We start from the raw sequence: 24,080 nt of genomic DNA, 5'->3' as shown, positions 1-24,080 counted from the left end.
GTACTAGTAGGTGATGCCAATGCCTCGTGCCGTACTGCCGCGGGCACTCGTTTCTCCCCGACGCGCGTTTTGCTATTAGCTTGATCACGGAGGTGATCCAGGATAGGGTTTTCCTGAGTCATATAGTCCTATGTGTGAGAGCTGACCAATGAACTCAATTCAAAACCTGATAGACAGTCTGGACAGCCAAGAGATGTTGCCATCAGTTAAGTAGTACAGCTGACTTAACCCTTTGGTTACTTGTTCAAAAGATCAATAGTTCTAACAATTGGATAGCTAAGGAACGTTAGTATTATTATTTCATTATAGGTACTTTCAAAATCAGTTAATTTAATACCTTGAACTAGGAAAACAAATAAATAAATAAAATCAAAACATTCATAGTCTTAGAAAATATATATAACGAGACAAAAAGAAAAAAAATAGAAAAACAAATAAATAAATAAATAAATAAACAGTATTGATATATAGTAAAAATATAAACACATCAATCCATATGAGAAATAAATATTGAATAATAATGTAATATAATAAAATATAGTGTGATCGTCTGGGTACTTCCAACCTGCACTCAGGTAACCTTAAGCTAATATAAAACCACAGTCATTCCAAAGAATAAGTATGATAGTTGTTTAATAAACATTGGATCACTATACATAACAAAATCAAAATTCATATTTAAGTATCTTTTAATATCTATTATTAATTAAGATTATTGCTCATATGCATATATGCATAAATGCATGTATATACGCATATATACACATACATATATGTACACACACACACACACACACACATGCATACACATTTCCCAATGTCTCCAAAATTGATATGTTAGTGTGCCCTTTCTCCTATCCTCAAACAAATGGAGCAAAAATAAGTTTGTAATGGCACTAATGTTGTGACATGACTGAACCATAGGGATAAACATTAAACTATAAGAGGTAAGAACCATATCAAAATGTTAAATATCAATGTGTGATAAAAGGATAATGAACAAAGGTGAATACACCAGGGATTCAACTACCAAGTGTGTAAGGTGACACTATTAATGACTTATATGTGAGTATGAGTGTAAGTTTTAGGGGAATATGTGCTCATTGAGTGTAATAAAATAACCATTAGATATATCTAAATTAGTGATGTATGAATAATAATTGTAATTATATAAAGTGATAATTGGTGCCAAATAAACAAATATTAAAACTGAATTATATACCACTAAGAAACTATACAAAATAAAATAAATGAGAACTAATAAACAAAATAAACATGTGAACTATGAAAAAGTGTTGTGGTGTATGTGATAGTGGATTATAGTGTATAAACCTGTAGGTATATAAGAAAAGATAAAAATTATAAAAATGTGTAAGGTCAAATATGTGTATCAATGGCTAAAGGAAGTGGAAAGGGAGGGGAGGGAACAATGAAAAACTTAGGGGAAAAGGGAAAATCAGTTGTATTGAAAACTGATTTAAGATCTCCTAATTGAAAGAACATACAAAATGAATATATAAGTAAGAAGAAGAATCTGATGTAACATCTGTAACACAGAAAGTCAGACCAACATGTAAAAAGAAGTCGACCTTTTTTCCCCCGGAGAATACTTGTGCACAAGTTCAAGTTTTTATGGAGTTGGTATCTCGAGATCTCGATGAATTATTGAAGAAGAAACAATCCTCAGCATTTCATAAGTGTAACATCACAGAATCCGAAAAAGAGGCATTAAAGATTATGATAGATTGGAAACACATTGTCATTAAACCATCCGATAAGGGTGGTAACGTGGTTTTGTGGCCCCAGGAATTGTATATTAAAGAGGTCTTTAGACAACTTAATGACTCTACCTGCTATACCAGATTACTACTCAACCCCACGGATAACTTCCATTCTCTTTACAATGGAATGATACAGGCAGCCTTTCACGATGGTATAATAACTAAAGGGGATTTTGAGTTTTTACAGGTCAAATTTCCAAGAATACCTACATTCTATGCACTCCCCAAAGTACACAAAAACGTTAAGAACCCACCTGGCAGGCCTATAGTGTCAGGCATAGGTAGCCTAACTGAGCAGGGCAGCAAATTCGTTGACATGCATTTGAGAGATTATGTGCTCACTTTACCCTCCTACCTCAAAGATACCAGAGATGTGTTACAGAAAATACAGGGTATCAATCTGGAAGACAACTATTTACTTGCTTCCATTGATGTGGAGTCACTTTATACCTCCATAAGACATCATGATGGCCTAAATGCAGTCAAATATTTCTTGGAAATGGATCAAAGAAGGGAATTCAATGATTTTTTGATTCAATTATTGTCCTTCATCCTTCATAGGAACTATTTCACATTCCAAGACAAATTCTACTTGCAGACCAGAGGAACGGCCATGGGTTCCACTTGCGCTCCCACTTATGCAAACCTGTTCTTAGGGTGGTGGGAGCGGGAGGTGGTCTTCTCTGAAATCAATGACCAATATACCCAGCACATTGTACAATGGCTGAGGTATATTGATAAAATTTTTGTAATATGGGGAGGAGGAGAACATAAGTTCAAGGAATTTATGGAGGTTCTTAACATCAACGACCTGAACCTGAGATTCACATGGTTTATCAGTGAAAAAAAATCCCTTTTCTGGACTTAGAAATAACTAAAGGAACAGATGGTGAAGTATCTACCAATTTATTCAGAAAACCAACAGCTACTAACAGCCTGTTACATCAAAGGAGCTGTCATTTTCCACCCACCATTTCTAATCTTCCAAGAGGCGAATTTCTTCGCTTAAGACGTAACTGTTCCAATTTGGAAGAATTTACCAAGCAATGTGAAGCCCTCTCTTTGAGATTAATAAACAGGGGTTATAGTAATCGGTCGATAAAGAAAGCTAGATACCAGGTATCCAAAATCAACAGAGACACCCTTGTTTTTCCCAAGCCTAAAATACAGGATAGAGGAGAACAGAATGAACTTAGGTTTGCTGGTGATTATTGCAATGAGTGGAAAGAGCTACAAGGCATTATCCAACAACATTGGCCAGTACTTCTATTAGATGGTGATTTAAGGTCACATCTTCCAAGAAATGTCTCTATGAGTTGGAGGAGGGCAAGAAATTTAGGAGACCTCCTCACTCATAGTCACTTTGAACAATTCCCAAAGAAGAAACCCAAGGTGGTTGGTACTTATCCTTGTGGTAACTGTAAAGCTTGTGGACATGTTATACCAATCACTGAGATTTTGGATAGATATGGTAACAAAGTGCATATACGGTACTTTTTCAACTGCAACACCACTGGAATCATCTATTGTCTTCTTTGTGAATGTGGATATAGATATGTGGGTATTACAACACGAGCTTTAAAATTGCGCCTACTCGAACATATAGGCAACATAAGGAATGCCCGGACGGATACCAACAGAATGAAGAAAATCACCTCTGTAGCCAGACAATTTCTGCAAAAACATGATAGCAACCCTAAAAAACTTAAAATCTTCGGTTTGGAAAAAATTAAGATGGGAATTAGGGTGGGTGACCTTAATACGAATCTCCTTAAAAAAGAAACAGAATGGATCTTCAAATTGGATACACTAACACCAAGAGGATTAAACGAATACAATAGTTACTTTCCATTTCTTTAATGGGGGATTATCATCATTTATATATATACCTTTCTTGATTGATACCCAAGCACTTAAATGTTCATCTTGTATGTTCTTTCAATTAGGAGATCTTAAATCAGTTTTCAACACAATTGATTTTCCCTTTTCCCCTAAGTTTTTCGTTGTTCCCTCCCCTCCCTTTCCACTTCCTTTAGCCATTGATATACATATTTGTCCTTATACATTTTTATAATTTTTATCTTTTCTTATATACCTACAGGTTTATACACTATAATCCACTATCACATACACCACAACACTTTTTCTTAGTTCACATGTTTATTTTGTTTATTAGTTCTCATTTATTTTATTTTGTATAGTTTCTTAGTGGTATTATATAATTCGGTTTTAATATTTGTTTATTTGGCACCAATTATCACTTTATATAATTACAATTATTATTCATACATCACTAATTTAGATATATCTAATGGTTATTTTATTACACTCAATGAGCACATATTCCCCTAATACTTACACTCATACTCACATATAAGTCATTAATAGTGTCACCTTACACACTTGGTAGTTGAATCCCTAGTGTATTCACCTTTGTTCATTATCCTTTTATCACACATTGATATTTAACATTTTGATATGCTTCTTACCTCTTATAGTTTAATGTTTATCCCTATGGTTCAGTCATGTCACAACATTAGTGCCATTACAAACTTATTTTCGCTCCATTTGTTTGAGGATAGGAGAAAGGGCACACTAACATATCAATTTTGGGAGGCATTGGGAAATGTGTATGCATGTGTGTGTGTATGTGTATGTATGTGTATATATGCGTATATACATGCATTTATGCATATATGCATATGAGCAATAATCTTAATTAAAAATAGATATTAAAAGATACTTAAATATGAATTTTGATTTTGTTATGTATAGTGATCCAATGTATATTAAACAACTATCATATTTATTCTTTGGAATGACTGTGGTTTTATATTAGCTTAAGGTTACCTGAGTGCAGGTTGGAAGTACCCAGGCGATCACACTATATTTTATTATATTACATTATTATTCAATATTTATTTCTCATATGGATTGATGTGTTTATATTTTTACTATATATCAATACTGTTTATTTATTTATTTGTTTTTCTATTTTTTTCCTTCTTTTGTCTGACTATATATATTTTCTAAGACTATGAATGTTTTGATTTTATTTATTTATTTGTTTTCCCAGTTCAAGGTATTAAATTAACTGATTTTGGAAGTACCTATAATGAAATAATAATACTAACGTTCCTTAGCTATCCAATTGTTAGAACTATTGATCTTTTGAACAAGTAACCAAAGAGTTAAGTCAGCTGTGCTGTCTAATGTACTCAGATTACTTAACTGATGGCAATATCTATTGGCTTCCCAGACTGTCTATCAGGTTTTGAATTGAGCCCATTGGTCAGCTCTCACACACAGGACTATATGACTCAGGAAAACCCCTTCCTGGATCACCTCCGTTATCAAGCTAATAGCGAAATGCGCGTCGGGGAGAAACGAGTGCCCGCGGCTGTACGGCACGAGGCATTGGCATCACCTACTAGTACCCAACAGGACTCCGTCTCTACTCACTTCCTAGGACTATGGGTACCCGGAGGTAACGGTTCGTGAGCGGTAGTCCCGCGCAGTGAGACCATTCTTACAGCACAGCATAGACTTTACTTGCTGTGCTCACCAGCACATGATCTATACGCAATTATTCGCACCATATCTGTTCATTTGTATCAGCAATAGTGTATTTGTCACTTATTATTTTATACGGTCCATACCTGTTCATTTGCATCTTATTTGACCATTTGCATAAGTAACAGTATTGACTTTACCTGCTATGAATAGCATAGACTACACTTGCTGCGTTTACTTGCTGATAATCTACACCTGATTTTGGGCATTATATTTGATTGTTTGCATAAGTGCCCTCCATTTTTATGTCACCAATTTATAGTTTATTTCTATAAAAACAGCAATGAAGGATTTTCTGTCAATAATTGAACAAATGATTCTTCTTTTTTGTCTGTTAGGCGTTTATTTTCACCAGCAATAGTATAGATTTCACTTACTCTGTTATATGATCTATACCTGTTCATTTGCATTTTTTCCTAACTGTTTGCATTAGTAACAGTATTGACTACACCTGCTGTGAACAGCATAGACTACACTTGCTGTGTTTTATTTGCTCATAATTTATATCTGATTTCAGGCATTATATCTGATTGTCTGCATAAGTGACTAACATATTTATGTCACCTACGTACAGTTTATGTCTACAAGAACAGCAATTTTGGATTTTCTGTTAATAATTTAATAAATGGTTCTTCTTGTGAAATTCACCTATTCACGGTATCTATATATACTCTGGATCTGTGTGGATATGAATTTTTACGCTTTATTGCCCTGTGCACTTTCATTAATATCATTAATGTCAATAGCTGTTATAACTTCACACCTGAATGATTGACTGCTATTTTTCCAATGGTTATATTATATACTTCTTAAAAAATAAGTGATGTTACACCTGTAATAGGCGTATTTAAGAGCCAATTAATCACATAGGGTTTCCTATAATCATATAATTTTTGTATTCTCACATGTGATTTATAGTCTCTTCTCACTATCTGTTCTATCGCTCTATTAACTGCGGACGATCTCATTAGAGTAGTTCTCTCATTGGGTGTCCAATGCAATAGTATGACACCCAAAAGCAGAAACAAAATGTGAGTAAAGCCCCTGATTAACTGTTGTTTCTAAGGGCAACCTGCTCTCCAGCAATCTCTCACTCTTCACAGATAGCTATAAGCAGAGGTGAAGAGAAGTAGAATGAGGAGTAGCAGTCCTATGCTCTGACCTTTTCTACTTTATTCCACACTCAGACATATTATGAACTATTTATTAATGGGTACTAATAGACTATTAGCAGTTATCTAATTTGTATTATACTGATTGATTGTAATATTTCAGATCTCATATTTTTGCTACTAAGGAGGATATTACACTTGCTACTTCATTTTGCAAAAATAAGATAATATCTATTTCAATGCAAGTGTCCTATTCTTATTATATTTTTTTCTTTTTTCTTTTTTTATGTTATATCTTGTAGATAACTTTGTATTTAATTAATTGAGTGTCTATTTGGTCTAATTTAGTCGTCTAATTATGCGACCTATTATATTTTTTAAAAAATAATCATTAAAAGTTACTTTTTAGGGGCTTGATTGGACCTATTCCAATTTTCCCTATTGTATTTGATCAAGAGTGCTCACCAAACAGAATTTCTTCTTTCTTTTCTTTTATACTACATTGCATATTACTCTAGTGAGCACCACCACTTTTTCAATTACTCTCTTTATGTACACATGTATGATTAATCTGTAGTGTACTAGATTATACTTACTGTGGCTTTATCAACACATGTTCTATTTATTAATATACTATTAATAGCCTGTGCGACTTATCTCCCTCCCCTCTTTCCCTTGCGTATACTCATTGTCTCTGAGATGGAATAAGGTTGGATTTTTTAAAATTGATCATCCAGGATTGTTGCATCAGAGTCTTGTAAGGCATGGTCTAAGAGAAGAGATTCCGATGGGGCCTTGATCAAACAGGTTATCTAAGTAAGGAATTATGGTCACACCTGATGTCCAAAGGTGTGCAATCATGACAGACATGACTTGGTGAAGACACAGGGTGCATAGGATAAACCGAACTGCAATGCTTGAAACTGATAGTGCTCATGCAATATCGCAAAACGTAGGAAAGCTTGATGCGGTTCCCAAATCGGAACATGTAGATGCGCATACTTTACTGTATATCCGGAGAAATTAGAAACTCTGCCAGTTGCAAACTCGCAATGACTGATTGAATCAAATCCATCTTGAAGCGATAAACCATCAGATACTGATTTAAAGACTTAAGGTTCAGGATAGGGCTGACAGACCCATACAGCTTGGGTACCACAAAAGGTTTGAGTAGAACCCCAGACCCCGTTGATGTACCGGAACCAGCACTGATGATTGTAGTAAGGACTGAATTGTCTCTTGCAGAACCTTGGCCTTGTCTGCTGACACTGGCAGACCCATAGCAGAACCTTGGCCTTGTCTGCTGACACAGACCCATAGCAAAGAACCAATTTGGAGGTGAAACTTAAAAATATATCCTGTACCCTACGGAGAGTAATCTGTGAATCCACGGATCCAAAGAAGTCTGGTTCCAAACCTGTTGAAAAGTCTTTAATCGAGGTCCTGCCATAGGAGATCCCAGGTGGGATGGGAGACCATCATGCCACCTTTTTTTCAACTGGATTTTGTTCCTGACAACATGATACCATCTGTGGGTGACCTCTACCTCTGCCACCTCTAGCCTGCGTGGAAGCACCACTTGCTCTACCACGAAAATGCTGCGGGGCACAAAAGGAGTGAAATGTGGGACCAGTGTAAGTTCTCCTGGGTGTCGAGGCAGTTGAAGGGAGGAAAGTAGACTTATCCCTAGTGGCTTGAGATATCCATTTGTCCAGTTCTGGACCAAAAAGCATATCACCAGTGAACTTCAGACCTCCAACCAGATCTGCTCTGGATGTACCAGACCCATTAACTGGTTAACCCAGGTGTTAACAAGTGTTGGTCTGAGTTGTGCTCCCGCTGCAGAGTATACAGATCGTAGTGTTATTTCCAGCTTACGATCTGAAGGGTCCTACAGTGATGTAGCACCAGGAACTGGAAGTGTTGTTTTATTTGAAGGCGAGAAACAGATGCATGCACTGAAGGAGGTCTTTTCCATCATAGATTATGGAAATGGATAGCTGGAGGCAAAACGGTGTGGAATCTGGAAACGCTTATCAGGTTGTTTCCAGGCCACTGAAAGTTGGTCTTGAAGCTGAAAAGGAAGGGAAAAACAACAGACCGTTTTTATTGTTTACCAAATAAATCAAACTCCTGAGTTTCAGGTACTATGTGCTCAGGTAAATTAAGGACCTGCCTGATCACCCAAATTAAGGGCTCCACCCCCTGAGAACCAGATTCTAAATCTGGCGGTGTGGGCACATCATCTTCCAAAACCTTGTCCAATTCACCCTCCTCATTTTCCTCTTGTGATGGGTGTTCTTCCTCTGAATCATCGAACTGGAGTACTGTCGGTAGTGCACATTTTTGTGACAGATTTTGATAGGAAGTAGAAGGTATGTCACTAGTGGAACCCATAATATGTACCAAGCTTTCCACTGATTTAGCCAATCCTGTCACATAGGGGGGTTGAGACTGACGAGACTTGGCCAACTCTGACGTTAAGTCCTCCATAACTCCCACTAGGTCAGAGGCCCATGGAGGAGTAGGCGAGGTACTGTATTTGGCGTTGCAGTGATTGCAATAGGTGGATCTACTACTGAACAAACATCACATAGTGTGGAGCCAGTAGCAAGTGGCCATGTTTGTTTGCTATTGCACTTTGAGCAAACAAACATTTTTTGTGAAGCCTTGGTGGCTCTGCCTGTCATGTAAGAGACACACAGCCCACTCACACAGAAACAATAAAAATACAGAAGAAACAGAAGGGTAATGGGACACAGAGGGGGAGATTCACACCACACCCTTCCCTAATTACTGGATTCCCTGCAGCACCAGCCAACTATAGCACCCCAGTGTACTCACAGCCCTTAGAGAGGATCCTACTGTAAAAGGGATGTCAGGTGCCAGGAGAATCGGCCTTCTGCAAATGATGCCTCTACTCAGCCTGTAGTGAGGAAATAAGCAGGCATGTGTCCATTTTAGTCAGCAGCACACGAGCACAGCCCAGCCTTTACCAAGCAGGGAGAGAGCCCGTGCCGTTCAGCTCTGCCCCCTTCTGCTTCCCCAGCGCCAAGATGGCTCCCCTTGCTGATCATTAGTAGTTCACAGTGCCACACTGCCAGCGCTGTTTTCCCCTAATCAGCAGAAGGTGGGGGTCTCTTGTGAGCCACACTGTAGTGCAGCTCCCTGTCGGCGTCTGAAGTTGGGGGAAAGGGGGGGTGGGCAGGTTTGCGACGGGGGATGCGCAGCTGGGTTTTATACTCACTGCACTCCCCTTGTATCCACTGAAGGAGAACTCTGTGATGCTTGCGGTGGTGAGGAGCTGTCAGGTGCTTTCAACAGAAGTCCTGTGCACTCTTGCTTGACTCTAAGTCAGGCCGCCAGGGACCTGGACCCACAACTTTTAGAGAGGTGGTGAAGGGTCCCAATTAGTTGTTGAATGAAAGAAAAAAATAAACAGATATATAAAAGAATACTGCTGGAGCACAGCATGAAGTGACCAGTTCCCTGGCACCTTTTTCTAAACTGAGGGGCTGGTGGGGCATAGAGGGGGAGGAGCTTCACACTTCTAAATTATTTAAAGTGCCAGCTCCAACTATCCATGCCTCTATACCTCAGTGTACTAAGCCTCCAGAGTCCACAAGGGGATGAAAGAGAATCTAATTTTAATAAGAACTCAATGGATTAAAAACACTTACATAAAAACAGCCTATTAGTGATTATCTTGTGGACAAGCAAATCTAAGAAGACAAGTGTCACAAGTTTCAGCACTTCACAAAGTCCCAAATGTGAGCACACAGTGGATGATTAAATTCTGAAGCTTATGCCGACCAACAGTAACCATCTGATGCGTTTCATTGTGAGGCAACATCATTAGGGATTCATCTTTGTACTTTGGCGGTTTAAAGACTGGATATTAACATAACAAATCAAATACTTATACATCATTGTGTCAATGAAGCCTACAAATGTTTAAACTTCCAAAAATGGCCAAACATTACAGTATAAAATAGAATTTAAATGGAGACAAACTAAATTAATTAATAATTACTAAAGACATTAAATACATCTTAGACCTATTCAACTGCTTTGTTCAAAATGCCAAGCTACAGTATTCCCTCAAATTTTATTATTAAAAACTGAAATGGACAACCCAAAGTTGTGTCAAGAGAAACCCTTGTTTTGATGCATCATGACATCCCCATGTGCAGGACATATCCATTCTCAATTCATTACCCATGAGTCCACGATTAAAATCCTCTATATCTTTCAGGCATAATAATAATTGTATATCCCAAAAAAAACTAAAAAATGGTGCCACCATGTTCCCGGACAAGACTGCTCCTTCGGCTTCTGTCCCAATACCTTCCAGCATCCACCAGCAAAAGGCTGTGATCCATGGACCTTCTGCAGCAAATTCAAAACCTATTTGCTGGGTTCGTTGGTGAATACTGGGCCTGATACAGACCTGGTCGCAAGGCTGCGTTCGCACGCAGCCGTTCACAGACAAAGCATGCAAATCCCGCTATCGCAAGCAAGACACTAGCACTTCCACTATGTTTTGCCGTGCGATCGTGGTATGAAATTAAACACCCACCAGCCTGACACAAGACACCCAATTATCCTTAGTAACATATGTCATCTCCAGCAAGTGTCTTTAAACAATCGGTAACATCGGCTGATATCGGACCCATACACACCACTTGTGGTTGACCATAACTATCCGCAAGCTCTGCGAGTGCTGCTGTGTGTAATTCAGCCATGTGACGTGTATGTTGATGAAGCGTCTTAATTATGCACGCCCCTGAAACGGCGTTCAGATGCACAGACACGCCTGCGTTCACACCACCACACCCCCGTTACCATTGACCTCCCCATGTCACCACCCATAAACGGCAGTCCTCTCACTCATGCTTGCGGAGCGTCTATGTACTGGCTGCGATCGCTTCCCGATCACAGCGACTGGTTCACGCACACGTACTGCGTCTTATATGCATGCGCAGATTGCAAACATAGGCCGGCTGTGTGCAAACGCAGCCTTGTGACCAGATCTGAATCAGGCCCACTGTTCATTAGACTCAAGCTTCTGATAAGCCTGTACTGTCCTTGTTTGATGAAAGAGAATTTGCTAATTTATCCAGAAGCGTAACAATGTATAAGCCTTCATGGGTCAGAGTAAGTACTATGCCAGTTTGCATTGCGTATCTTGTTTTATTTTACTCTTTACCTGTTCAGAAAGTGTGTGGTATGTAATGTCGAATTCACAATATAGGCATAATGAGCAGGGCCCTGATTCAGCACGGATCACGAATGCGATCGCGGCAGCAATCGCGCAGGCAGTTCTGCTGTGAACATATGCTAATGATTGCAATCGCAATGCCGTCGCTGGGCAATATAAAGACGCCATTTCCCCTGTCTCACATCCGTAATACCTTGCAATCCAGCAAAAACATCGGTAACATCGAGTACCATCGGAGCCTCATGCACAATTACAGCAGGTCAGACCTTACTCAGAAATTGCTCACCTTCCTGTACGTAGTGAGTACTCAAGCTACGTATGCCATCTCAGGGGTTAATATATGTTCAGCCCTGTAACGGCGTCCAAACGCACAGGCGCGTCTGTGTTTCTCCGACCACCAACCCTAAACGGCACTTCCTGTCAATCACACTGCGATGCCTCTGCGTGGTTTGTGCGATCGCAGTGGTGCCTTCGCGCACGCGCACTTGCGATGCATTTGCATGCGCAGTACTCAACAATCGTCCATCTACGTGCGCTTTTCCAATTGCAATCCGAGCTGTACCAGGCCGCATGTTATCATTATGTCCATGTTGACATTGTGAATGTCGCCATATTGAAAGACAACATTTCAACATTATGAATGTCTACATAAAGACTACTTGCCAGTCAGAAAGCCAAAGTATGCAGTCTTGCGCAATTTTCCTGACATATTACACTGCCGTACACTGAGGCAATTATAATACAAACACATTATGTACAAGTACACGACACAGAAGGCAAAGATGGCTTTGCCCGAATGAGCTTACAATCTAAGAGGTATTTGGAACAAATGATGCATGAGGTAATGGAATATCAGTTGTAGGTGCTGGTGAGGAAAACACGTGTGGTCACTGCAAGGCAGAAGTATTATCAGCCACCAGTATTTATGCAGCCACTGGCATCGTTCCACTTCACTTGCTGGGGTAGCAGCTCACTCACCCATGGCTGATTGTAGGTGTTGGGACTGCAGGGGGGGGTCTTCAGTCTCTGCAAGTGAAGAAGTCATGTACACTGAGAGGTCTTCTGAAATCATGTGAGTTTAGGGTGCTGTTGTAGATTCAGGATGCCTGTTCTCTAGTTACCTAAATGAGAGTAAGTAAGGAGATCACAGCATATGTTAAGCAGTCGGGAAGCCGGCGGACCTAATACCGCCAGCCGGCTTCCTGACTGCTTTATCCCGGCGAGGGTTAAATGTGAGGCGTCTAAATCTAGATACCTGTCATTTTACCGACGCTGGGAGACTGGCGTCCGGTATCCCGATCGAAGGGGTGCCGTGTGCGGACAGCCGCGGGGGGGAGGGTTAGGTTTAGAGCTCCCGGGGGGAACAGGGTTAGGCACCCCCCCAGGAGGTTAGGGTTAGGCTAGGGGAAGGGAGGGTTAGGCACCCCCAGGGGGGACTTAGGTTTAGGTGGTGGGGAAGGAGGGGTTAGGTTTAGGCACTTAGAGGGGGGATTAGGGTTATACACTGAGGGGAAGGTTAGGGTTAGGCACCCCTAACGGAGGGTTAGGGTTAGGGGAGGGAATTAGGTTAGTCTATACTTACCTTAGGGATGATTTGGATTTTCACCCATGTCGGGCAGCCGCTGTTGGGATTCAGACCGCCGGCCTTGCGTCCGGTGGTAAATCATACCGTTTCCCAGCATATAAGGTCTTGCCCTGGTCTGCTCTACTGGTTGATACAGTATGTGTGTTCTATTTGGTGGTAATAAGCACTGTAAATAGTATACACCAGTGGATCCACTAATTGCATTAAACAACTCAGGACTTACCAGCACTTTGGTTTCTTGTATAGTGGTATAACTGTACAGCCATACTCACCAGGGGTGGAACAAGCAGTGGTGCCGCTGGTGCATTGCACCATGCCCCGAATGAGCCCGCAGCTGGTAGCAGTATAATGAGTCAGACTGTCATATATCAAATTAATCACCACAGTCTCCCAATGCATCTTAGTCACATCGCATTGTGACTTAGAATAGTTTTCAGCACAATAACATGCAATAAAGATGCCCAGCGCTGGCAGAGGCTCACCGACCGGGCGCGTCAAGAGGGGCTGTTTGATGCGACTGCAGCAAAAGATGAGTGAGGACACATCTGTGTATAAATAACACTTTCCAGGGCACCTCTTAGTTTAAATAATTTGCTTGACCCGGTGCCATTCCTTTAACAGAGAGACGGCATTCACAGCACTAATAAACATGCAGAGACTCCAAGATGAATCCAAAGTATCAGGGCAATGTAATATGTTGGCTTTAGCTTGGAGTTTGTGCGTGTTTACTAGTGCTATGAATGCCGTCACGTTGCTATATACAGTATATACAGTAGTCATCAATCAAATAAGGATTATCCTGATTTGACTAAAGACTAGTTTGCATTGTACATGAATAATACTGATACACTGTGCGCCACAAAAGCTATTCCCCTTCCCCACACCCTTTTTGGGTAAACAACTTCAGCGCACAAAGAGACCCTAATATAAGGTTGGGGTAGGGGCCGGGGGGGCGGCCCAAAGCTTATTGTTGCACCTGAGCCCATCACTTACTAACTCTGCCACAGTCAGAAATCCTGTATGGAGCGGAACATACAGATCACTAGCCGGTGATTGTATGTGGGTAGCGGTGAAAGTATAAACCAGCACCTGTGCCATTTTGCAGGTTTTTGAGCTATAAATTACAGGGTCTCTCTAGAGGTATGTGGATCACTTCTGTATTTGGAATACATACGAATTACGAGTCCGGCGGTTCAAATCCCGACAGCGGCAGGCCGACACGGCTGAAAATCCCGATAATATCCAGGTAAGTATCAACTATCCCAACCTAACCCCCCTAACCCTAACCCTCCTTAGGGGTGCCTAACCCTCACCTTCCCCCCAGTGCCTAACCCTAATACCCCTCTAAGTGCCTAAACCTAACCCCCCCTTTCCCGCCGCCTATACCTAAGTACCCCGGGGGGGGGCCTTCGATCGAGATGCCGAGCGCCGGTCTCCCGGCATCGGTAAAATGACAGGCATCTAGAATTAGACGCATGTCATGTAACCCTCGCCGGGATAAAGCAGTAAGGAAGTCGGCTTCCCGATTGCATACCCTCTATTTCACTGTGGGGCTTTTACATTGTGACAAAATGGCACTAGACACTACCCTAATGGAACAACATGGAGGCTATGCAATAGCGCACTTCATATTTCAACTGATACAACCTCTGCCTCTTGATACAGATTTGCCTGGATTATTTGCTGAGCCCGGGGTGGATGCAGGAGAAAAAACTGGAACGGGTTTGCAGTATTGAAATGCAGCAGGTTTGATAGGAGTATTATAATTCATGAAATGGTAATAGGCATATAAACTGGCAGAAAATAAATAAGTCCAAATGATGTGAGGCTGAAAACAAAGGTCTGGCAGAGAAACAAAGTCCAAGTAATGAGGCTGGGAACCGGTGTGTCAGGCAGAGAAATAACGTCCAATGGAAGTGTGACTGAGGAACAGAGATCTGAAGTACTGGAGTGGGCTCTGAATCCGGAGAGCTGGGGGAGTCACAACTGTGGGATGAGTAACGGGGTATAGCAGGGTGGATGCGGGTATCTGGGAACAGCCTGAGGTGGAGACAGAGCAGGAAACGGAGCACTGCTGGGACTGCAATAATCACACTGAGCTAAGGAGCACAGAGAACTTTCACACAGCTTGTGCTGTGTACACGTTGCACTGGCAACTAGAGGGTGTACTGAACACCCTTAAGTACCATGGTAAAGTGTATGATAGGCTGCTGAGAGTCACATGCCAGAAGCTGCAACCTGATTGGCCCATTCAGGCCACATGCCCAAAACCAAAATGGCGGTGCCCAGCAGTCCCCAGCGTGCCAGAACTGCCGGTCTCAGCTGTCACCAGATGGCCTGTACCCTTGGAACAACCATGCGCACCTCGCGTCAACCTCCAGACACCAGCACCCCCACCGGCAGGACCGCGCCAAAACACCCGCACAGGCAGAGACTGCGAACCGCCAGGTACAACAACTCTGGTCACGACAAGATTGAGCTGTTGGATCCAACTCATCAGCCTTCAGTCAACTGACGCATTAAGATATTTTTAATGGGATATTTGATTAGTGTAACGTGTGGTGTGTGTATGCAGGTATTTGCACTGCATTTCCAAGAAGAATGTGAAGGAAAGGGGGTTGGTGTACGGTCTGGTACTTGGTAAGCCCCTTTTCGTGACTTGGTCATGCCCCTTATGGTGGCACACACTGGCCTCCTTGGGTGGACCTTTCATGTAGTTTAAAGTTACCAGTCAGCCTTTGGACTACATACTCCTGTTCTCATTGGCAGGTGCTGACTCTTCCTGCCAGACTCGGGGTCTCATTCAGACCCGGTCGCAAGCACAGATGTGCTCGCAACCGGGTCGATGGCTAGCTGTGTGCACTCTCTCACTCCGGAGCTCGCTACCAAAGGGGCGGCTGTCGATGTTGATTGACAGCCGTCCCCGTTTGGTAGGCGGGCCGGGGGGTGGCCGCACAAACGGAGGCGTTCCCATGCGAACGCCTGCCATTTGTGGGCGGCCACACTGACATCATCAATGATGTCAGTGGGGAACTTCCTGCTCAAACAGAGCAGGAAGCTCCCTGGGGCTTACGAGAGCCCAGACCCAACCTTAGGGTCTGGTCGTAAGCCCCGATGGTCGCGATGGTGATGACCATCGTGACCATCACCCTGGTCGCAAGCTAAGCTGTGGATGGTAACCCACGGCTTAGCTTGTGACCAGGAGGCTGCACTTGTAAAAAAGAAGTGCCCGCCCTCATTCAGAGTGAGCGATCGCTTTTTGCGATCGACTCTGAATGAGGTCCTCTATTCTGTTTAATTTTCCTGCTTGTCTGTCACTCTCGTTATGCACACACATTTGTCAGCCACTTATCATTGATGTAAGATTGGGAGGAGTATACACATGGATGGGAATATTGTATGTACTTGTATATAACATAATTACATGTTAAGACCCGAACGCTATTTGCGGAAAAAGGGGCCGGATATTTAAATTGAGTGCTCGCTTCTTGCGGTCTGTGGACGCCTCAATGTCTGAGCGAGCGTCCGAAAGATGCGCTCGCTATTTTGTAAAGACGCCCCGTTCGCATCATACGTCATCTCCGCTATTTATTAGATTAATCGAGTACATCGAAAGGCATCTGAACTGCTCGCATTGCTTGTGGTAGGATTTACTTCCCGCAATCAGGCTAAAAGACAACCAAGTGACGTGCTGTTTTGTTAATTATACACATCCATTAAACGCCCGTTTTGACCGTTTGGCACGCCTGCGTTCGTATCTCCACTCCCCGTTTTCAAGCACCTTCCCCTGTTACCACCCACAAACGCCTCATTCTGTCACTCAAATTAGCAGGCCCTCGCTGTTTTACGAGCGCACGATTTCCGACCGCAATGACTGGTTGGTGCATGCGCCTTACGACCCATATGCATGCGCAGTTGTGCAAACATCGCTCAGAGCGAACGAGCGGCCGCTTACGAGAGGCTCTGAATCAGGCCCTCTGTCCCTGTGGATATTACAAAGTACACACTCACCTCCATAGGATGTAATTTTCTTTGTTAAACATTCAGCCTCCTCAATAATCGTGTTTTCTAATCCTTTCTTCCCCATCCCAAAGTCTCGTAATGTTGAAAGTGTAAATCGTCTCATCACTTTCCAGTTCTCACCATTAGCAAAGACAATACCTGAACAGAGTGAATATAGGTCACTGTGCTGATTTATAGTACACATTAGTTCTGCAAATAAAATATTTCTTCTGATATGCGAATAAAAAATCCCTCATACCCTGGTGTAGAGTATATATTTGACCACTCTCCCAGAATCTCTAAGAGACTCCTGAATTACTGTAGGGGAGAGTCTCCTGGGTCCTGAAAAAGTGGGCACTTCTCCCGCAACTTCGACCTCCAGCACTTACTTTCAGAAGTGGGCGGGGCAATGGCGCATAATAATTGCGATTTGCTATAAGCTACATCATCACGGGCCCACCCCCAGCTAGACAAAGCACAAAATCGTGGCCTTGATGACGCCATTCGTGGCACCTCGACCCAATTCCACGCAGCTGGCAAGTGTTCTCCAGGGAACTCTTGGGGGCCTATTCATCATCATTTCCAGTAATTTCCAGTCAATTTTGACCAACTCACAGCACAGAAAATCATGAAGGGAGGGACTGAAATGCCATCTAAAATTTGTGAGATCAATTTTTAATCAGAGTTCTGAACTGTGAGATGACCCCAGTCAGGTCTCGGTTTGTATCGGAACCCCTAAGTTTGTGTGTGTTCGATTTTCTCAAAAACTGAAACGCTCATCTCTAGCAGTAAAGTGTCAGCTCTCCGCCAATCCATCGCCTATTCTCAGCCAAAACCACCTTCCCATATCCCAGGTTTCATATAGCTGAAACTTTACACATACAGTGGAGATAAAGGCCCTCATTCAGAGGTGCTCGCATAATACGAAGAATGTGGGCGGCCGCTTCTCTTTTGAAATGCGGCCTCCTGATCGCTAGCTAAGCTGTGGGTTACAACCCACAGCTTTAGCGACCGACCAGGTTGATGGTCGCGATGGTCAAGACCATCGCAACCATCGGGGCTTGCGACGAGACCCTAAGGTTGGTTCTCGGCAATCGCAAGCCCCAGGGAGCTTCTTGCTCTGCTGATGTCAGTGCGGCCGCCCACAAAACGCCTCCGTTTGTGAAGCCACCCCCCCGCCACACCTACAAAACGGGGCAAGCTGTCGATCAACATCGACAGCCGCCCCTTTTGTAGTGAGCTCCGGAGCAAGAGAATTTCTCGCTCGCTCCTGGGCTTGCGCACGCGCAGTGCAGCCGCTGCGCGTGCGCAGGGCCTAAACATTGACCCGCTTGCGAGCGGGTCTGAATGAGGTCCAAAGTCTCTATTATTATACTTATTCCAGCATTTATATTAGCTTAAAATGATATTTCTTCATATGTGATCAAAATATGATCAGATCTTATTGTACGTACCAGTAAAAAACAAAGGGGTCTATTTACTAAGCCTTGGATGGAGATAAAGTGAACGGAGATAAAGTACCAGCCAATCAGCTCCTAACTGCTATGTCACAGGCTGTATTTGAAAAATTACAGTTAGGAGCAGATTGGCTGGTACTTTATATCCGTTCACTTTATCTCCATCCAAGGCTTAGTAAATAGACCCCAAAGGACCTGATTCAGAGCTGCGTGTAACGTTGCTGCCTTTGTGACCACTTTCTGTGTTCCGAAATAATGCGCAGTTCCATCAACATGCCCACAACACGCATACGGCAAAGTAAACCTACATGCAAATGCCCCATAGTTACCCATTTACACCTACTCAGTCACAAGTGGAAATACAACCGAGATTCACCTGCGCACGCAGGGGGGGTTTCTGAGTACCTAGAAACCCCCCCTGCCAGCTGCTCCATCGCTGCGCAGCTGAACTATTTTTTTTTTTTTTTAAAAGAGAAGCTCAGGCAACTGTGCCTGCTGTCATACTGTGCCGGCTGTCATACTGTGCCTGCTGTCATACTGTGCCGGCTGTCATACTGTGCCTGCTGTCATACTGTGCTGGCTGTAGGGGGAGCTGCAGCGCAGCGCACAGTCCCTCATAGGCAGTTCACATGGCAGCACCAGCATTGTGAGAGGCTGAGAGGGAGCTGCTGCCGGGTGACAGAGATCTGATGGTACTGCCGGCAGTCTCTCCTGGACTCCAGCTGCACTGCAGGTCTGTGTATAACATGTGGGGTGTAATGATGCCAGAGCTGTTTTTATTTGTGTTTTTAAGTGAGAGGTGTGTGTCAGTGTAGTCTTTGTCAGTGTGTGTGTGTGTGTGTGTCTGTGTCAGTGTGTCTGTAGTCTGTGTCAGTGTGTGAGTGTGTCTGTGTCAGTATGTGAGTGTCTGTGTCAGTATGTGAGTGTGTGTGTCAGTAGTTTGTGTCAGTGTGTGTGTCTGTGTCAGTGTGTGAGTGTGTCTGTCAGTATGTGAGTGTGTGTGTGTCTGTGTCAGTGTGTGTGTCTGTGTCAGTATGTGAGTGTGTGTGTTAGTGTGTGTGTGTGTCTGTGTGTGAGTGTGTCTGTGTCAGTATGTAAGTGTGTGAGTGTGTCTGTGTCAGTGTGTGTGTCTGCAGTCTTTTAGATTTTTTTTTTGTCATTAATTGTGTAACCTAGTATTTGGAAACCCCCCTTTGCAAATCCTGCGTTTGCCACTGGAGATTAGTACCACTCTGAATCGCCGGTAATTGCTGAAAGTGCTGTATGAAGGCCCCAACATGTACACGATCTGCGCACAGCTGTGCACCTGCAATTTGTCCGCACTGCGCAGATCTTCCAGACAAACATATCTGCTGTACATGCATTCAGAGTTGCATGGAATTAGCTGCATCTCCACATGCAGCTGAATAGCTGTAACTGGGCGGCAACAAGTATGTTGAGTGCGTGTTGTGAGTGTGTATTGGGAATCGCAGGCTACTTAGAGTTGATTGTACACAGAGCTCCATTTGATTTCAGATAGATCTTTACATTAAGGACGGGCAACTCTCAATCAGCCCTGATGTCTCTACTATAATCCACAAATGCTGAGCACAGTTGATTCTCAAGCTGGGTGCACACCTGACAGATATATCTGCAGATGATGGTCGTTCATACACACTGAACAACCATCACCTGTCATCTGGCTGCGAGTCCCGCTGGCTGGGGGGCCTGTTGCACCACCTCTTCCCGGCGTTTGCAGCAAGTGTATGGGTGGTCGCCTGACCACCCATACACACAGCACGATGGACAAAAATATCTGCAGATATATTGGGCATTGGCTGTGCAGCAACGACGTCCTTCACAGACATATCGCTGGTACACACAGTGGCCGACGGGCACCCAATATATTGGCCAATCAATTGATCGGCCAATATATCTGCCAGTGTGTACCCAGCATTAATGTGCAGCATTTCAAGAGTTCTCCATCAGTGTATTATTATTATTATTCTTTTTTTAAATAAACGAAAAAAGTTACCATTATCCTTCATTGTTTTAGCAAAGATTGGGATGTGCGGTCTGTTAGAGAATTCCTCAGCGTGGTTGATTAGAGCATCTTTGATAGCATCATAACCACATAGGATGACCGTCTTTGTCATACCCAGTCGGACGCTGAATACCGGGCCATACTTCTTAGCCATCTGTAAGTATAGTAAGAAATAGTTTAACTAATTTGTGCTATATTCAGCGTTACAAATTTGCAGTAATCATTGAGCTATGGTTGGAAGTCATACCTTTGGGATTACCATGCACAAATCTTTTCTCAAGAATATAATACAGAACAATCTCCATTAAAGTATTACTGTAGTATCCTAAAACCATACTGGCCTACCCTCCTGGAATGGGCGCAAGTTTCCCGAAAATCGGGTGGTGCTCCCGGCCACCCGGAAAAGTGGGCAAGCCTCCAGGAGGCTAGAGCCACCTGGCACAAATGGCCGATGACACAATTTGCGTTGAATTGTGTCGTCATGGCACAGCCCCCGCATCACAATGCCGGTAATTGCGGCATTTTATACAAGGGCGGGTCTATGATGGCGTGATTGCATTATCACACCCCAGATCTATCCAGCCTATGGGGCTGCGAGCAAAATTTGGCGATTTCCGGGCTGCCATAATGTGCAGCCAATGCCGCAATGACTCACACCGGAGAGATCGCCGCGTGCAATAGGATTGATCCCTAAGTGTAAATGACCATTCAGCATTTGCAGTCTCTTACACAGCTGGTCCCTGACCATTTGTAGTGCAGTTTAGTAAATACTGTAAATGTCTTCCCAAATTTCCTATTATAAAAAATGAGGGGAAACTAATGTACCCAATTTGATTTTTCCTAATTTAAATAGCCTCCTAGACCTTTCTGGTCAAATGTAGGAGTTTTAAAAAAAATATATATGTATTTTAATTGTAGCCATATTTGACTTAGTGACATTTTAGCAGTGGTGCTGCATTACCTCTTTAAATGTCCTATAAGGCTTTCCTATGTCAATCATGTGCATATTTCCTATAATTGGCAAAGGCTTCGGTCCCGGGGGGAAAGTCTTGTCCTTGTGTTGTTTCTGATTTTTAAACACATAGGTCAAAAATAGGATGATCACGGTGGACAGAAGAATGGTGACTGGGTCCATGGCAATCAGTCTTCTGTAAAAGAAAGATAAAACATAGGTAGGTTATTAGAAATGTCTATATACTAGAATACAAGCAGTGCACAAAGTTCTTTCTTCTGTCCTTCATCAGGTCTTACACAAGGGACAAGTAATGGAAGCTGAAAGATTGTTGATGGACCTCAATGCAAGTAACATTTTTGTATCAGATCTGAGTCTAGTGGGGTTTAGCTCTGACATTCCAAACGTTCAAAGGGTGCAATATGAAGCCTTTGTATCAATAAGTAAAGCCAATCCTGTTATTCGTACTCTCAGTAAATTAAACTGTGGTTGACTCACTCTTAACAACATGTTATATCAGGAAGTGTGGACTACTGTATAGCTGTCACAGGTTGCTCCAGAGACCCCAGAATCAGACCCTGTCACTTACCTTTGCGGGTGCTGACCTGCGGTGTCTTCCGGCTCCCTCGCTGTGCGCGGCTTCCTCCTCTCTCAGGGCGGTTCCCGCTGTTGTCCTCTGACACGTCCCGCTGCTGTTCTACCTCCACGCCGGCTCCTGCTGACTGCTTGCTCCCCACTGCTCAGATCCAGGAAGCACTGTCCTCTGGTCCATGGGCGCGGCCATCTTGGATTCACCCATGTGACTCCACTACCACCAATGAGGAGCCTTCTCCTTCTCTCTCAGCCTTCCAGCTCCCAGCGTCCACTATAAAAGGATCCCCACTGCTGACACAAGTTGCCAGTGCAACAAGTTCCTTAGTCCAACTAAGTGAGTCTCCCCACTGCGCTCTGTAGGTGTTGTCGCCACTCCAAGTAGCTCCCACGCTACCAGCTTATCTACACGGCTATCCTGCTCCAAGTAGCTCCCACACTACCAGCTTCTCTACATGGCTATCCATCCGCTCCAAGTAGCTCCCACGCTACCAGTTTCTCTACACGGCTAACCAACCGCTCCAAGTAGCTTCCACGCTACCAGCTTCTCTACACAGCTATCCAGCCGCTCCAAGTAGCTTCCATGTTACCAGCTTCTCTACACGGCTATCCAGCTGCTCCAAGTAGCTCCCATCCTACCAGCTCCACTACACGGATATCCAGCTGTTCCAAGTAGCTCCCACATTACCAGCTTCTCAACACGACTATCCAGCTGCTCCAAGTAGCTCCCACGCTACCAGCTCCTCTACACGGCTAACCAGCCGCTCCAAGTAGTGTCCATGCTACCACCTTCTCCCCACACCTATCCAGGCGCTCCAAGCAATTACCATGCTATCATGTCCCGATACGGCTCCTTAGCCGCACCAAGCTCCTTCCGCATTACCCAAATCCTCTAACAGTCTTCTGCACCCTCTCATGCGGAGAAACTTTACCAAGCCAAGTCTCCTCCAGCGAGCATCTGAGCCGAGTAATACAGGTCCAAGACCCAGCCCGGGAACACAGCCTCAAAATCCCACGATTGTGACAATAGTTGAAGTAGCCTGTGAGACTAATGTGAAGTTTGAGAAGCATATGGGTCCTCTACCTACACAAAAAAATTGGGCTCTAAAGTCCTCCTAAATCTGTCTACTAACTAGAGATATGTGCAGACCCCCATGGTTTGGTTTTGGTTTTTTATCTGGATTCATCTTCGTGTTTTAGTTTTGCAAAACCACCCTCATGTGTTTTGGTTTTGGATGTAGATCTGTATTTAAAAAAAAAAAAAATTATATAAAAAAAAAAAGTTAAAAACATGCAATTTGGACACCTTTTTCCACATGTTTACATGCAATCCAAAACTCAAGTTCAGTTTTTAAATCAGAGTTCCGAACTGACTGCAGAACCGAACTGGGACCCCAAAGTGATTCAGAACTCAAACTCCTATCGACTTGGAACCCCTAAATTTGGTTGTTGTCAGTTCTTGGGGAACCGAACCTGCACTTCTCCACTACTAACTGACTCATCCTGACATCATTTAGATTTGACGTTTACTGATAATAACTGGACCAGCTAAAAATTACTGAGTCAGTCCCTTTGGTATGCACTATCATATAGGGATAGAATATAATTGTTACAATCCAATTTTTGGGAAAAACTTTGTAGACTATTCGATTTTACATAAATGGTCTAAAATATTATTTCTGTGGATTTGATGATGAATGACAGATTTTATTTGAATTGATTTTTTTCCGAAGATTTTTACAGAAATTTTAAAATAGAAACAAAGAAATCACAGTTGATGAAA

General features: G+C 43.0%; 1 protein-coding gene across 1 annotated transcript in view; it reads right to left on the bottom strand.

The window, feature by feature from the left end:
* LOC148533749 (cytochrome P450 2C5-like) overlaps nucleotides 1-22,372 on the bottom strand; it is an 84,862-nt gene extending 62,490 nt beyond the window's left edge. The window contains exons 1-4 of the mRNA XM_088467239.1: nucleotides 22,296-22,372; nucleotides 21,716-21,902; nucleotides 20,746-20,908; nucleotides 17,284-17,433 (exon numbers count right to left, since the gene is read on the bottom strand). Coding sequence (XP_088323365.1) covers nucleotides 17,284-17,433; nucleotides 20,746-20,908; nucleotides 21,716-21,889 — 487 coding nt within the window. The 5' untranslated portion in view covers nucleotides 21,890-21,902; nucleotides 22,296-22,372. The remainder of the gene's footprint in view (nucleotides 1-17,283; nucleotides 17,434-20,745; nucleotides 20,909-21,715; nucleotides 21,903-22,295) is intronic.
* Nucleotides 22,373-24,080: the final 1,708 nt, after the last annotated feature.

Source organism: Taudactylus pleione, unplaced genomic scaffold (genome assembly GCF_031769625.1).
Source record: "Taudactylus pleione unplaced genomic scaffold, aTauple2 ptg000070l, whole genome shotgun sequence".
Taxonomy (NCBI): domain Eukaryota; kingdom Metazoa; phylum Chordata; class Amphibia; order Anura; family Myobatrachidae; genus Taudactylus; species Taudactylus pleione.
The sequence above is the reverse complement of the archived record's forward strand: the minus strand, read 5'-3'. Positions and strand labels throughout refer to the sequence as shown.